The sequence below is a fragment of the Strigops habroptila genome, chromosome 3, assembly GCF_004027225.2.
Source record: "Strigops habroptila isolate Jane chromosome 3, bStrHab1.2.pri, whole genome shotgun sequence".
NCBI classification, from domain to species: domain Eukaryota; kingdom Metazoa; phylum Chordata; class Aves; order Psittaciformes; family Psittacidae; genus Strigops; species Strigops habroptila.
Genome location: NC_044279.2, coordinates 36,152,476 through 36,169,686, shown reverse-complemented (window position 1 = coordinate 36,169,686; position 17,211 = coordinate 36,152,476). Strand labels below are relative to the sequence as shown.

Sequence of the window (17,211 nt, the reverse complement as noted above, 5' to 3'; positions counted from 1 at the left end):
AACACAGGCACTTCTAGCCCATGGTATCAGCAGGACGAGCTCCCAGAGGCAATGGGAAAAGGCAAGGATGACTCTGGGTCATGCAGCAGCTGCGTGGCTTTATAACGAAGAAAGATAAAACAGCAAATACGGAAAAGCCAAAGGGAAGTTGCATGGGAACTACAGAAGACAAAGCTTCAAGTCTTGTTCCTGAAAGCTTGCTGTCTTGCCACCCTCTCCTCCATTCTCCACTTATTTCATTTCCCTTTAGATTGAAGGCCTTCTTAGGCAGTTTGGGCAGAAAACCTGAGCTGTTTCTCAGAGTGGGGTCTCCCACAATGAGACATTTCACCTGATTATAAAGCTTTTCCATACCTTGAGGGAAAAAAAAATAATCTAAAAACCCACAGTGTCTCAGAGAGAGTATTATTCTAAATGTTCAGCATCCTAATTAAATTATCTCATCCCAACTAAGAATGCTTCAAAACCTCCTGGCTAGAAGTGTTAAACAGATCCTTTCCAGACTAATGTTTAACCAAAGATAAATCATTCCCTCTCCACCAGACAGAAACAGAACAAGGGAAACTGTAGAGAGAAACAGTCTGCAGGAGTAACATACTCACATATAGACTACAAAGACAATCTATCAAGAAGGGTTTCCTCACAAAACCTGAGAAGCTGTATGACAGTCCAAGGTAGTCTCATTACACCTTCTTGGGATGGCAGAATCACACCAGGACTGGATTACTGCAAAATTTGTTACCTTTTGAGATTACCCCTCACCAAGAATTTATGTGGTGATTCTCTCTGTAGAGGACTCTATAACTCATCCACTCTGAAAAGAAATGTAATTCAATCCTTTGCATCACAGTGTAAGAAACCTGGCCCTCAGCTGAGAGTACAAAGGATGAATTGATTTTACTGTCCTCCCCACAAATAATAGGTGCCGACCACTTTTCTAGGATGTATACACACGTCTGCAAAACCTCCAAAAAGAAACGGTCATCTGTTGCAGCCTTGCACATAGATATACTGGGCAGAATGCACTGGGATGGTGAAACAGTTAGATTAAAGCACTTGAAGTATGTGTTTGGGAGCAGGAAAGGGGGGGCTCACTGCTAACTGTCAGTATGCTTGGATCTCCCAAGCCTCCTGGTTCTAATATGCTGCTGGGAGGCAGCTTGCAGTCAGCTGCTGTAGCTGAGTTTGAGCTATCAATGTGGAAACAGTACCTCTGTGACTACAGAATGTTATTGATTTGTACAGGTACACGTAATAGCTAGGGAGACCTCAGGGGAAAGGACTCTCGAACAGTAAAGAGGGAAAAAAAGAGATGCAACTAGTTTTGTAGTGTTCCTCAAATGCATTTGTAATTAACTTTTACCTATTACTAATCACTGACCTTTTAAATACATCCAGGGTAACATGTTTCCAAAAAACTGCAAAAGTTATTTCTAGGATAATCCCATGGATGCCTTTGATTAATACTAAAGCAATTTTCCCCCAGTGTTTGCTTTCTATAATGGAGAACATTAAAAGAGACGGGTTTTATTCTCTCAGACAAGTGGAAGGACTTTTAAAGAACAATCAACTACTTTTTCATCTGCAAAAGATTAATAAGGTTTTGGGTGTGGGAGAGGCTATTTCCCTCCAGTTCTACCAAGGCCTGCCATATCAATCCTACTGCTTTCCAGGCTGCAGTAAAACTGCACTTTTTTGCAGCTGCATGTGTGTTTCATATTCCTAAGGCTCCAAGGAGGGAGGAAATAGTTTTGTTATAGATACACAATGCAGTGGTATTAACTGTGCTGAGTGGCGGCTGCAAAGATGCTCACCGCTCCTCAAGCTATTTTCCTGTGCAACTTAATCATCTGTGGAGATACTGCCCCAGGAAGCTGGAGTAGCTGGTAGGAAGTTGCCATTGGATTGTATAGCAACCTTGGTCATATTTTTCTCTTAATGCTTTAAAATTCAGCTTTTGATTTTGCTTTAATTTTATGGTGTCTGCATGTGACTGCTGCTAATACTGCAGGTCTCAGGTCTGCTAATGCTATTTTGTTTGGCAATAGGCAAATGACATTCCCAGATTCTTTGGCCTGACTACAGGCTGCCTTCGGCTTCTCCCAGGTGAAACCAGGAGCTCTGGCCATCTTTTGAGCAGTGCCAGCAGATACAGGCTCAGAAAGACTGTCAGTACACTGATCTTAGCACTATCCAGGCCTACTAAGCAGAGCTGAAGAGAGTGGGTTGTATTTCTGATTATGCCAGTAATCACTGGTGAAGCACGAGATTCCCAGTCTGCAGCCCCACGGCTACCTCACTAGGGAATTTAGGGAAATGGGTATTCCCAAAAAGTGTTAAATGGATCTTCTAAATCGTATCATCAATGTAAAACCTACAGAATTATGTAGTACACGACATACTTGCAGACATGATGATTTGTCCATTAACATGTTAGGCCAAACCCTCCACCCAGACTGAAGTTAATGGATTCTTGACAAAGACAATCTTGCCTCTTTCTGAGGAGCTTCTTAACTCGCTCTGAGCAATTATATGTGAGGACTGACTGACTAGTAAGGATGCGAACCATCAGGGATAACAGTTATCCCTCCATCAATACTGTTTGGAAAGAGAAGAGCAAATTATCACTGCCCAAATGAAGCTGCTGCTTCTCTCGGGAGGAGTTTAAGAACATATGGAGCTAAAGTACTGCAAACTGCTGGGTACATCTGCCAAACACCAGTGCTTCTCACTTTGCTAGGTAATGATTATGCCATTCCCTTCACAGAGAGGAGGGCAGCACAAAGGATGAGAGAAAGTAGAACAAGACAGATAATGGGAAATTTGGGCATGCTTTGAATGACTTGATTTCATTATTATAGTAGATGGGATTGTTTGAGGCAGCCATTAGGACTGCGCTGGAAATGAGTGTTGGGAATGAGTTAGCACAGCTGCACAATAATGCACAGTGATGGAATCAGCACATAGACAGTCGCTCCACTGCTTTCGACTTCCCTCACAACTGCTCACATGTGGGAGTCAGTCAACCGGGCTCAGGCTCAGGACCTCCTTTGAAGACACTCTCTTCAGGAAGACAATTTTTGTAGACTCAGCGCTGAGTCCAACCATTTACATCTGCTCCGTTAAATCTCACATGAGACAACAATGTGCATTCCAAAGAGCCCTTTGTGCCTTCAGCTCATTCCACCCAGCTGCTACACCTACGACCCATTGTGCTCTCTCACAATGATTAATATTTAATGGAACTGAAAGGTTTGCAAATCTTAGGGAAAGTACAGAACACCGTAATGACTTTTGCAGCTTTTGCCATCGGAATGGTCTGTGTGTGCTGTAAACTAACCTGACTGCAGGATATTTCAATCCGATGCATCCCATAGGAGAAATCATCGTTGAAAGTAATTGCATCAGGACTGATCACATCATAGAAGGAAGGCCAACCTGGAAAAGAGGAATGAGATACGTAAGAAAAGAGGGTGCCTTCGTGGCAGATGGCATTGTAAAATGCAAGACAGAATCGCACTTTGAAAAATGTTTATCTCACTCCAGAGCCTGAAAATAACAGAAATGGAGATTTTGGACCCTAAATTACTTAGGTGTTTTGGCAAATCCTGCCCCCTCCCCAATACAAAGTTGTTTACAGGCAAGCACTAAGCTGCCTGTAAACTAGCTGCCCATCTTCCATCTCAACAGATTCATGCACTCTACCACGAGCAGCGGTAGCAGCTTAGCTGAGGCTCAGGTAAGCCAGATTCAGCCTCACCATCAACCTAAAAAAACACAAATTCCACCTTGAAGACAAACAGCAAGACTTTATGAACACGAGTGCTTTTGCTTCTGCAGTGTAAAGGTACTTCAAAAAAGTTGACAAATTGCAATTTAAAGCCCCCAAACCTGCCTTAACCTTTGCCTTCATCAAGACATGGTCACACCCAGAAAGATGTGCTTAGACACTGACCACACATTAGAGTGAGATAAGTACTACTGTGTCTAAGTTCAAAACTATAATAAGTGTTTCAGATCAGTCATTCACAGGTGGAGTCATAACTGTGCCTAAAGTAGATGTTAGTAGATGGTCTGCATGTGGTCTGCACCCAAGACAAAACAATTGTACTCATTAACACATATGTTCAACACAGCTGCCAGATGAGCACTGAGCAGCATGACCTGACACCAGAAGATGATGAGGTGTATACCTGATCTACCAATAATGGCCACTTCTTGTCTAAATAATGACCTTCCACTCTTCAGCTATTCCATGCCAAGCCTCCCCTCTCCACAATAGAGGTAAAAAACAACACAGGTCTATTCAGTGTCCCAGCAGATACCCACTACACAGATGTAACTTTTCAGCCACCCCTCAAAAACCTGTCATCATATGCTCCATTTCCTGAAGCTGGGTTCCCACATAGGAACCTGATAGGCTTTAAGGTCATGTCAACATCTACCAGTGCCCATCTGAAATCCCAGCAGCTATCTGTCCTTCTCATTCACTCTCTTGCCAAATATAACACCCACAGGCACCTCTTGCTCTATATGTATTACACATATGCCCATGTATACATGACTTCCTTGTTTCTTCTTCTAATATCTGTTAAGCATTTGCTACTGATAATTTCATAAAATGACTTGCAATAAGCTATTAAGAAACACAGCAGCAGCTGGGAAAGCTGTGGGTAAAGAAAGTGTGTAAACTGGAAAAAAAATTCTTATGTCTTCAGTTGTATCTTAAACCATTAAATATGGAAAAACGTGTATTAGGATGCAAGTATAACAGGCATAAATTTTTAAGAAAGAAATGGTCAGAATGCATTTCTCTTCCTTTTGGGAACACCCATATAGTAGCATTCTTAAGCCTGCAACCTGAAGGCATTACAAGCCCCAAGTCCTATGCTCCCAAGGTGCCTACTACCATCACAAGTGTGTCCTCCAAGGAACATACTGCAGAAGTAAGTAGAATAATTTTCTTTTCTCTCCAAAAAGTATTGCAAATTGAAGAGTTACAGACAGCAGACAGATGAGGAACAGGAACTCTGAATAGGGAAAATGTCCCACAAGACAAGAACTCAGTGCAGTAATGACAACCGTAAAAAAACAATTTATAAATTCTTCCCCTCATGCAAAATATCCCTGCCAAACAAATACCTTCACAAACAGAACAGGAATAAACACATGACAAGTTCTGTAAAAGGGGTTATCCTGTTGACAGAAAAATTGATGTCTCCTAATTGGTGGTCCCTTTCTAACACCACTCGACATCTTCTTAGATGAGCCTCCATCTAACAAAAATTGAGGCCTTACCTACAGCTGGTCAGAATATTTTTAATGAAGCCTTTTTACTTTCTTTTAATTTAATAATTTTGCAAAGCAGACATATCAGTTTGCCCTTGTGTGATGGCAGAGAAGTTCCAAAGAAGGAGCTATCTGACCTCGTGAAAGCCTTCAGAGGAGGAACACTTCTATGCTGCAGAAATTCTCAAAGACAGTCCTGCCTCCTCCATAACAGCAATAATTAGGAAGCTTCAAAGGCTGTTACACAGAGATTGAAGCAATCTGTGTCTTGATGAGAAAATTATCTTCTGAGAAGGGTTTGGAGGAAGACGTGTTTATGTCAGCTTTGACATTAAAGAAAGACCATCCATCCCCTTTTCTCCAGACTTTTCCTTTTGGTCTTCCCATTCACCACAGAAAAATTATTTGCTTTGGATGCACTCCATGCACTTTTAAAAAATGAAGTCATCTAAAACCTATATAAACAGATGAGCTCCCACTGAAGTAGCCTTTGTACCCAACTGGAGTGACTTCAGTTTAGGCTGTCAGTTCATGCTCCACATGACACTTGTTCCGAAGGCTCCACCACTGCCACATATGGTACCCAAGACAGAGACTAGGAAACAGACTATGCCCCCACAATGTGGACTTGAAACTCTCAGTTCAGCCATTTCTTTGTGAGTGACACAGCAGGCCAGGCATGAGCATTACTGTGACGAACCAGTAACTCCATGAGGGTTGACTGAAAACTGAGCAAACCCTGCAACAGAAAAGGTCTTGAAGGGCACAGTGAGGCATGCTGTCACTCTGCTGACCTTGAGAAGAAGACAAGTGAACTGCTCATTGAGTTGATGAGCCAAACTCACCAGGAAAATCAATTCCCCTCTGCTGTCTCATTTCCTCTCTCCTGAGCTTAAGTGGAAGCTTGATATTTTGCTAAGCCTTCTCTGGCCGTTTTCTCTACTTCAAAAGCTGGCAGTAAGAAGCTGTAGAAGCAGCACTTGCCCGCACATCAGGCAACTCCCAGTGACGTAGAAAGCCAACCAGACCCCTGTGGACTCTTCATAGGAAATTTCTGTCTAAGTGGTGAGTGACCCAGCAGTGGCCTCCACTTTGCAAGCCCCAGGCTACTTCTGCTATCTCACTGGCTGCTGCTCCTCCACTCCCGCCCTCTGAAGTGCCTGCCTCCTTCCTGCCATAAGGCTGCAAAATGGCCAACTCACTCTACATTTTAGACAGCTGTCAGCTGAGCATTAAAGCTCCAGTCTGCCTTTGAAGGCTACCTGGCTACTTAGAAAGGGCATGCTTCTAAAGGAATGAGGGGGAAAGAAGAACCTTTTGGATCATTTCTGCTTCTGTTGAGCTGAGAGAAACTTAGCACTGCAGAGACTGAGCACTGGAGGAGACCTTTTGCAAACACTAGTGCCCAGGCTCAACCCTCCTTGGAGATGGCTTTCTGTCAGGTCTAGCTCACCACATCTGATGGGCAGCAGGAGCGGGGCCGCTGTGTTTTGAAGGATGGTAAAACATAACAGCGAGGAAGAAATAGCTGCTGGAGGAAAGGGGCAAAGGGTAATTGTAGGAGACAAGATGGGGGTGGGGGGAGTCTCCCAGCTGAGTGAACAACTTCAAATGACATTTGCACTTTGTGTGTGTGTGAACAGCAGCTAAGATTTGTGAATACATTTATAGTTGAATGTAAAGTTTCGTCTGAGGAGTATGACACAGTAACAGCAATTTTTAGCATGTTACAGACATTTAAAACGGGCTCCTTATTTTCACAATCACTTTGCATCACACTGGCAATATAAAAGGGCTTTAAAATAAGTCTGTTGTGTTTGTGCTCACTCTGATGACCCTTTAATGGGAGTCAGGATGTTATGTCCTAAGGGCCAGTTTCTGGTACATTAATAAGCCAGCCATGGAGATGAATAGTTTTTCAGATATATAGCAAGTATCTTTTCTTGGATCTAAAATACACTAAATAAAGCAATGGAGCTTTCTTCTGTCAAGCACTTAAGTGTAAGCTGAACATTACTGACAGATCTTTTCCACTGCATCCTGCATGAGTAATAGAAAGGATCTTATGCTGCTGGGTGTCTTACATACTGAGTCATGTCCCATTCTTTCACATTCTGGGATATCCCCCAAATTTGTAAAAGCTGCACAGCACTTCTAAAATTCACCCCCCACTCCCCTTATCAAAACCTAATTTTCTGGTTTTCATATTGGTCCTTATTCTGGCAAAGACAAGACAGTGGTTCATGCCTCTTCATGCTTTCTTCAAAGTAGAGATGGCCTGGTACTGCCCTGGGCAGCTACAGTGAAGAACAGGGAGGAAGAGAAATGTTGGCTTTGGTAACCTATGCTGGATGCTGCTTTTGCAGTCCTGGGCACAGGGTTTCAAATCATTCAAGAGAGGCATCTTCTTTCTCACTTTCAGGCCTCCTATTCTAGGTACCCAATTACTTCCGTATTACTAACAAGCCACCTAAGGCAGGCACCTGTACAGGCAGCTGGCAAAAGGTGGGTATCACAACAATACAGGCAGATAGCTGACAAACTGAACAGTTTGTCTCCTTCTTAAACTGAGATGCCACAGTAGTTATAATGCCCGAGTATGGCAGCAACAGCAAATGGTGTGCTTACCATCCAGCCCCCTTTGACCATCCCTAGCAGAGATATGAAACCCTAGCAGGAACAGATTGTTTCTTTCGCATTAACCCAGGAAGTTCGAAAGAACCTGAACTCGCAGGCTGTTGCAGGACAATGCTGGCCTCATGGGAAAAAAAAAGAAAGACATTTTGTTGCCATAAATGTTTGGAAAGCAATCCAGCTTTCTGGATTGGACTGACTGATCCATTTTAGAGGCATCTCAAACCTCCTTCCAGTTTTACAAGTTTGCACACGTTTTGTTGTAGTTAGATCTTCAACTTCCCAATAAATGGATGCAAGCACTTAGACATCTAACCATTAAAATATGAGTCTATAATTATTTGTAGAAGCAAAACGGCAGGCTGCTTTTGAAAATCAGCCCTGGTAGGCTATTTTTTCCCTGCTCCTGAACTAATATTCCTTTTGACATTTTTTTGAACAGCACAATTGCAATCCCAAAGCATGTAATGCTCTGACATTACTCCTATTTCATACACCTGCCGACTGGAGACCTCCACAGTTTTTCAATAACTGTGCTCTCTGTAGTTAAGGTTTTCTTATTTTAGATCCCGAAGAGATTAAGTTCAATCTGCATTTTATCATTCTTTGCTATAATTATTTCAAGCATTTACTTCAGTGAGTTATTTACATATGAGGAAGTAGGGGGAGATGGAAGACGTTAGAACTACCAAATGGCACCAGATGGAAAAGAGGACCTTGACCTGAAAAATACCTTGTTTCTCTGATGTGCTGTATTTTTAGAATTCCGATTCCCTTTTAACCTAATGTGGATAAATGAAAACCTAAAGGCTTTTTAAGGTAGAGTCTCATCATTTATCTTCACTGAAAAGCTATGTCTGTGTAAAAACATAAAGCGTATAGGACTAAAAAAAAGGTAATAAAACTTCTGCTTTGAAACTGCTGTAAAGCTGAAGGGCCTTCACTTTCTTCTTTCTCACAGGTTTATTGAAACAGAATCTGAAAAACACAGGCATCCACAGCTGTAACTTCTCACATACAAGTTTAATGTAGACCTAGAAAGTGACATATTGCTATTATATAGAACGCCTGTGCAGATATAGGGCTTTTTCTGGCTAACATCCTGGTTTATTTTTCATAATATCCCCATGATGATGAATGCACAATAAATATTCTTACCTACAAATATTTTACCATCAGGTAACAACACTATTTTCAGTGGAGGTTCATCCAATTTACCCAAATACAGCTAGAAAGAGAATCAGGCACAAAAACATTCTTGTTCACTTCACATTAGATATGTATTCCACTGGAAAGAAAACAGTCAGTCCTTTCCAGCACTGTCCATACATAAGGATGACATGGTACTGTTTTTCAGCAGAACATGCACAATGTTGGAGTGGTAGCTAGGCTGCAGTAAGAGACAAAGACAAAATGGAGCTTAATTTTGGAAAGAAAAAGAAAACTAAAGAGAGGGCTTATCTCTAATATGCTACCTGCCTCTAACAGCAAAGCTGGGCTACTGTGGCAGGTAGTCCTGACAGAACAATGTGGGAAGGGAGTTCTACCAAAAAATTCAGCTTCTAACGGAAGCTTTTATGAGACAATCATCATGTTTTTTTCTTTGGGTTTCTTACTTGGGAAATAAAAAAGTGAAAGCCATAAATAAAGGTGGTATTTGTTTTCTTCCACTACAGCACTCTAAACATCAGAACAACTACTATGAAACATCATATGCAACCCAAATTTATTTCTTTGTTAGTGGGAGGACTTATATTTATTTAAAATTATTGTTAAGGGAGATCCGACACTTCTAATCTACAATTCCATTTGATATCTGAATATTTCAGAACAAGACTGCCCCTGATGGCCCTTGAGCAATGAAAGCATGGGGCCTGCTCTCTTTAGCAATTAATAATTGTATCACAATATCATTATTGCCCTAGCTGCTTCCTTCGTCCTTTCACTGTGCTCTAAAATACTGCTAAATACAAGCTGGCTGTTACAGAGCCTTCCTCTATAACACTCCTGACATCTCCAGTGTCTGGGCTGATGCTAAAATCAACCGGTAGGCAGGAGGTGGGATCTTCCTCAAGTCTTCTGACAAAGATTGAGTTACTAATGGTTTCTTTCTTGGTTCAGGTTCAACAGAACTACTGAACCTAACTCACTTCCTCCCAAAGGATGGGTTTCTCCCCTCATCTGAACAGTGTCTCTTGTTACAGACATCATGGCTAATGTTTTTAAAAATATATATCTTACACGTAAGTCAGCTGTAGCTCTTCAGCATCAAAGGAACCAAACAGAATCGTGTGAAGCAGTGTAACCTTTAGCTGTAATTTTAAAATGCCATCAAGAAATGTCTCAAATATAGTTTTTTAAAATTTACTGCTGACCTAGTAACTTCAGCCCAAAGTGTTCAACTTCGACTAAATGTGTGCGTGTGTGGTTTCTTCCAAAAGCAGTATTGGTAAAAAATGTGTATATTGCAAAATATCTTGCAACTGGTACAGCTATGAGTTATCTGTGCAATTCACCAAAATAACCAAAGCTTTCATATAGGATGAGTAAATCAGAATAGCAGTAGAGCTGGCAGGCATTACGATGGAAGTGATTTAACAAAATTGGAATCCCAATGCAGTGTGTTCACAGAGAAAGTAAAAACCAAACTAACATAAAAACCCAAACAACAGCAAACGCAACCTTGTAATAATCAGCATCTGGCACTGAAAGGAACAGCAGTCACAGATGAAGTGCATATTTGAAAAATTTGTCATGGAGTGTTTCAAGTAATGAACATCCACAACTTGTTTTTGGAATATTTTCATGTAGTATTGTTCTGCATGTCTGGGAAATACAGTTTGTAAAGAACAGCCAGAACTCAGTTTCGCACTAAACTGAAACTACAGAGGTGGAACGCCGACAGAACTTTTAACTCAAAACCAAAAAAAATAAATAGTAAATGCATCCTGTATTGTCTTCCTTTTCCAGTTATAGTCCTTCTACTGAGCCTCCTTCTAGAGTGCTTCCAGCACTGAGTGCTCTAGCAGACAAGCCCCCTCCTCATTACAGCTGGACAAACAGGGTCTCATTACAGTTGTAAAGTTCTGAAACAAGGGAAAGAGTTATTACACTGATTAAAATCAAAAAAAGACAAAGGCCCCCTTTCTTCTGTTTACTTTAGATACTGAATGAGATGTCTTGGTGAGAGAACTTGGTCACAAATAACTAAGAAGGGACATAATTTGCTTGGCCATCAAGGAAAGCTTTTGTCAGGATTTGGGCCAAGACTGGGGCAGTTAGGTGGCAATGCCTGCCAAAGGTTGACACAACAGAGTACTGAACAGCAGGGTGAAGACAGACCCACAAACCACCAGTTCTGCTGTAAGGCCCACTTGGCCACAGGACAAGACTCTGCAGGACAGTAGGGTATGACTCCTGATGCCACCTTGAAGCGCTGGGGAGCAAACCCCTCCTCTTTGCCTAATGTTACAGTTTATCCACCACGCTAGTCCTTAAAATAGATATATTTCCAGAGCAGGATTTTCATCCCAGTGCAGGATCATTTCATCATGAGCTTACGGGCACGTCAAGTCCTGCAAGAAACCTTGCTATGAAGTCCTCTTTCACCTGGGAAGTGCAGAAGCTATTCACAGCAGCATCATGCAAAGACTTCTGAGATACTTCTGCCACCCTGGACCTGGTACCCAGGATAACTTTACAATGCCAACTGCCTAAGACTTTATCTGTACAACATATGGGTGAACACCATGCTGTCATGCACAAAAGGAACTGCAGAAAATCCTAAAAGAAGAAAAAAAGAATGATTTGTGGGGTTAGATTGTTTGGAGTTAGTGTTGGTTTGGGAGGGAAGTTTAAATCTTTTTAACAACCTCTTATGCAAACAAAAGGAGGTAGGTAATAATGCTGACTAGAAAATAAAGACCTTTCTTCACAGAAAAGCCTGACAAAAACAATATACATGTGCATACACACTCCCACACACTCCTTTTTCTGTGGAAAACTTCAGCTGCACTTTGAAAACTTCTGAAAACTGAAACTATTGAAAAAGAAAAGTTCACAATTCAGATTATAATGTTCACCACCTGTTTTGCTTTCTGTTACGGTTTCTAAAGCAAAGCACGCCCTTTCTGCTAAACCCCACATTTTCTTTCAAGGAAGATGTCAAAGGAAAACTTTTCACAGCCATTCTACGCAGCCGGCAAACTACTTAAAAACAATCTCATGAAGAGCTGTTCTCCTTTCCTGCTCTGCTGGGGCAAGCCCAGCTTGCCTCTGCAATCTCCCAAAGACTGACTGAACAAGCACTAACATAGCTGCTGTGCACATCAGCTCAGCGCAGGTCTCTTATGTGCTCTGATGCCTGTGCTATTCCTTAGGTTACCAAACATACTGTACACAAAGTGCATCATACACATACTGCTCAAGACACGGAAGTAATTTTCAACCTAAGCGTTTGTAATTAGGTACAGTACGAATGGTCACAATGGAAGTCAATTACGCTCAGTAGATGTTTTTGCAGACAAATAATATCGGTTTATAAACATCCAACTCACTTCAGGGTCTTGTTTTCTTTTATGACATTCTAGGTAAAGAAATACATAAAAAAGGAATAATTGGCTTGGAAAGAAACCTGATGCAATATGCAAGAGGAGAAGTAAGAGAAAATTTAGGGAGAATTTAGCGTGCAGGAGAAAACTGGAGAGGGCCAAGATGCATTCGGGTATCTCATAGATAACTACCCATACTAGTGGGAATTTGTCTTCATTGTGCACTGCCTCTCATAGCACTAGGCTGGCTGTAGCTGCAACTCATGTTGCCAGCTATGGACACTCTTTGGATACTCTCTTCCGTAACACTGAGCGCTCCTTCCTATTTGTGTTTCCCTGGGCTTTCTCCCTGGGCCATTCCCATGTCCCACTGCCCGGGGGGGGTAGAGATCTCCACCCCACTGCCGGGGTGGTGCCATGCTCGGGGTGCCTCACACAGCCCAGGCGCACCAAGAGAGCTGCCCTCACGCCGCAAGCCCAGTGTGCAGGCCAGCTGTCAGGCATGCGGCTGCTCGCACCCTCCGAAAGCGGGTATCTCCCGCATGAATGCCTCGAAGGAAGGAGGCAGAGGAAGAAGAGAAAGGAAGTGCCCGCAGGCCATGGAAACGCCATGTCTCCACCGTTCCCCTTTTCCCGCTGCCTGTGGAAGAGATGTTCGCGCTGAAGAGAGGATCAGGAGAGGCACTGGACGCAAATACGGAGCGGCAAAGCCTGGCGCGGCCCCCAGGCAAGGCCTGGCCAGGGCTCATCCGGGTGCTTCTTAATGCCGGCCGCCGCCTCAGGGTGCGCAGGCTCGGGGCGGGGGCGGGGGGGGAGGTGGAGGGGCGGCGGCAGCCCACAGCCTTGTCCTTGTCTCCACCTGCTGCTTTCATAAGCAAATATACTCGTGGGAAGTAACCCTACAAATGAACACACGTGCCGGTGATTGTAAAGCTGTGTTTCAGTGCACAATCGAGGAGCTCAAACAGTCAAACACGGTGGTTCGGGAGAGGAGAAAAGACACTAGAACCAAAATGGGTGACTAGCTTTTTTCTGCTTTTTCACCCAAACATTTGGGAAACAAGCACAGTGCCATTCTGTCGTGTGTTCCCTCCTGTTCAAAGACATTCAGAGGCACCACCAAGCTCTGACGACCAAAGGTAGCTAAGTGATGCCATTTCACACCAAGATGGAACCAAGGGCAGGTGAAGCTCTTGTGGAGGCAGGTGAGCTGGCACTACAACCACTCCATGCATTTCTGGAGCTCACGTGTCAAAAAGCACCACCTTCGGTTCACTGAACCCTTCAAAGAAGCACACACAAGGGCTCCAGCCTAACCTGGCTCTCACCCTCCTCACAAAGGACTGAAAAAAGGCAGGGGGAAGATACGCAAAGGCATTTGTCATCAACTGCTAAATGGTCCAATATACTCACAACCTTAGCTTCTCTGCTTTATAGCAATGAGTGATGAGAACCTGCTGGGACAGGCCTGCAGGCTGCACTCTGAGCCACTGGGGTGCGTTTTTGGAATTGGGCAAAAATATTCTGAAGTGGATACCTGGAAAGGGCAGCAAGCGGAAATAGTATCGGGAAAAGTTTAAAAAATCAAGAAAAAATTCTGATTACAATTTTAAGAGGCAAAGTGCTGGTACAGATCCTTTTTCCTGAAAAGCAGGAATCGGGCTCTGAGCTGGCTCCTCAAAAGCTATTTGGAGACCTCAGAAGGAGAATCATTTAGAAAACAACTTCAATGAGTCCAGCTAAAACTACAAAGACATAAAATTCCAGTCAGACACGGGAAATTCTTGGGGGAATACAAGAATTTTATGAGTCAGAAGATAAAAATCCCTCTGAATATCTAACTAAACTGAGCTAATGAAGTAGTCACCAGGAAAGAAGTGTGATAAATCTGCATGTCAGGAAGGACAAATTTAAACAAACAGGAAACTGAACAACCTGAAGCTGTTTTCATTTTTATTCCCTGTGCCCCGCTCCTTTTTTTCTTTAGAGGTACAAACTGAGCTGATGGCTGCAGAAGCTGCCATGTGGGTCTGAGGGGACCATTTCATTTTAGATGGAGTCTCAATTTAAAAGAAATTAATTGCCTGTCTTCCTTTTGCAAAGTTGGGAAGTTTATTTATGATTCATTATTTGCACTATGGTAGATGCTATAGGGCTGAGTGCAATCAAGCCACTAACCATTGCAGAGGAATACAGGGAAAGTCATTGATTCAAAGTTTATAACCTAAAATTTAGCTAGTAGCTAGAAAGATCAATCCTAAATGATAGCTAGTCCTGGTCCAGCTTCACATTGAGGTGCATGCTTAGCTTTAGACACAGGAAAGTTGTCGAAGAGGTTTCCAGAGAGATCCTCAAGCCCACAAGGGCCTTGACTTTAGGTACAGAGAATGTCGAGATCACGTGTGTGAAGCAATAACCTACAGAATGTTACCTCCTCTCTGTTACGGAGCTATGCATTGTCTAGACTCAAAAAAGAAAGGTTTTACATATGTATGATATTGCATCCTGGATGCCTTTTGTAGGGAGTGAAAAGCTTTTTCACTTTATAACCTTTTTATCAAAAATGCTCTCATTTAGGAAATAAATTTTAGCAAATTACCCTTTGCAGAGATCATGTTAAAATTCCTAAAACTATTATTCTCACAATGTTGCTTCTATACTAAAATTAAGTTTGCATTAAAGCCCTTCTGTTACTTCAGGGTTACTTCAGCTTGAAGGAAGTAAACCTACAGGGAAGCCAGAATTTTTTGTTTCAATGAGTTTTGTGATTTCAAATATCTTCATTCCAGAATGGAAAAACAGAAAAAGGAAAATTCTCTTTAAACAAGCTTCCCAAAACTAGTCTTCAGTTAACTGTTTCATTATATAAAACCAGAAATATTTTATTCTAATTTTTATTTTCCCCTTCATTGTATATTTCACTCTAAAAATTTCAGTTAAAAACTTGTGCTAAAATAATTTTGAGATGAAAAAATGAAGCCTTCATCCCCAGAAGGCAAGCAACTGGTTTCTCAGCTTCCACGATCTGATGTGCTGCGTTAAACACAGGCTGAACTGATTGCAAATTACTTTTATATAAATTTAGGACACTGCTTAGTTTCCTATCTGAACTGCCTGTCTGGATCCTCCTATTTGGGGTTGATTCTGGACTCCACTTAAAATACTAATTGTTTATATTAAACAGACAAGAGAATGTGTGATGTATTTTAACTGTCAAAAGTGTTGTGAACAGCAGCAGCTGGGAGAGGAATGTTTAATTCACTCCATTACCCCCAACCCTTTTAGAATCCTGTATCAGCAGCTAAATCTTATTCTTGCAGGCAAGAAAAACTGGGTATGAAGGGGCAGCACTGCAAAGCTGCTTCTACAGGAAAAAAAAAGAAGGGTATTCAAAAGCCATAGCATTGTCATTATTGGGTCAAAATAGAGCATCACTAAACCTACAACAGTGTTGATGCACCTGTGAAGGCTATGCGTGTTTTTGTGCGGAACAGCTCACATTTCATGGCTCCTTTCTTGTGCTGGTTTACTCACACTTAGCTAATGCCAGAGACATGATGCAGGTAAAGATGGGAGAGATCACTTGAACCAATCACTATATGATACCCCTAAAAAACCACGAATCTTGCTACTATCAGTTATTGTAATACTCTTAAATCTCTGGACAAGCGGTCAGTGGCTTGAGTGGAGCTGTGACCAAGGACAGGTTTCTTCCCCTACACCATTTATTCCCACAGGGCATGTCAGACACATGCTCAGGACAGTTCTTTCATGATAACTGTTGCAGCATAAGCTTGTGCTGGGACCAGCAGGGCCCAGAACAAGCGTAACAGTTGCTGCTTAAGAGAGATTAATAAAGGCCTTGCTAAGTAACAGGACCAAGTTGTTTTCAACATTTATAAAACCTTCAAATTTTCAAAAGCAGAAAAAAGCCCTAACCACAATCACGCTATTTTGCATGTTTCCTTGAAGAACTCTTCTAAGTAAAACAGCAAATTAGCTGCACACAGACAAATGATCCTTCTAATGTCAAGGGGAAGGAGGGTCTGAAACATTAAATAAAGAGGTGCATGAGCTTGTGCAAAGCACTGTAGCGCAGGTTTTCCTTGGGAGGCCTGACTTCTGCCATGTGGTTTGGGGTCTTTTTTTTTAATGCCACATTTACAGAACGGATTTGGCATGCTCAGGAAAGGAACACTACTTTTGTTCATCCCATCAGTCTTTCACTTGTCCAATTGCCACTGCTGTACTAGTAGGAAAAATAGACCTAACGAGGTGTAAAATAATGCTCTGCATTCAAAGACAGCGCTGTACTACCTCATTTCACTTTAATATTTACTTCAAAAGTAAACTCTGCTGAAACCTTGCATAAATACTGCCGAATGAGTTTGCAAGGTATTCTGAACTTACTGAAGCAGAGTCGCTTCACACCTCATACACAATTGCTTATTTGGTTCCTTACTGCCAAAACTTCTGCCAAGACAGCCCTGGGATGAAGCAAGTGGGGAGATAGAGGTAGGTCAGGCTTGACTGGAAAAAGAACTGTTAACAAAACAGAAGTTAGCCAGCAGAAACATAGTCTACACCAACTGACAGTAAGCAAGAATAGCTTGTACAGAGGTTTTGTTTAGGTTTGAAAGACAAGTTTGTGGTTCATTCTAAAAGGAAAGTCTTACAGAGACTTTCACTAGAGAAGGGAAAATACAAAATCTTGACAAGGGCTCAGTAGGAAATCGTC

General features: G+C 42.1%; 1 protein-coding gene across 3 annotated transcripts in view; it reads right to left on the bottom strand.

Moving 5' to 3' along the window:
* Window positions 1-17,211, bottom strand: part of MSRB3 (methionine sulfoxide reductase B3) — an 83,874-nt gene that overhangs the window by 4,189 nt on the left and 62,474 nt on the right. For all 3 annotated transcript variants that reach the window (XM_030480329.1, XM_030480327.1, XM_030480328.1), the window contains exon 6: window positions 3,341-3,438. In XM_030480329.1, the coding sequence (XP_030336189.1) occupies window positions 3,341-3,438 (98 nt within the window). The remainder of the gene's footprint in view (window positions 1-3,340; window positions 3,439-17,211) is intronic.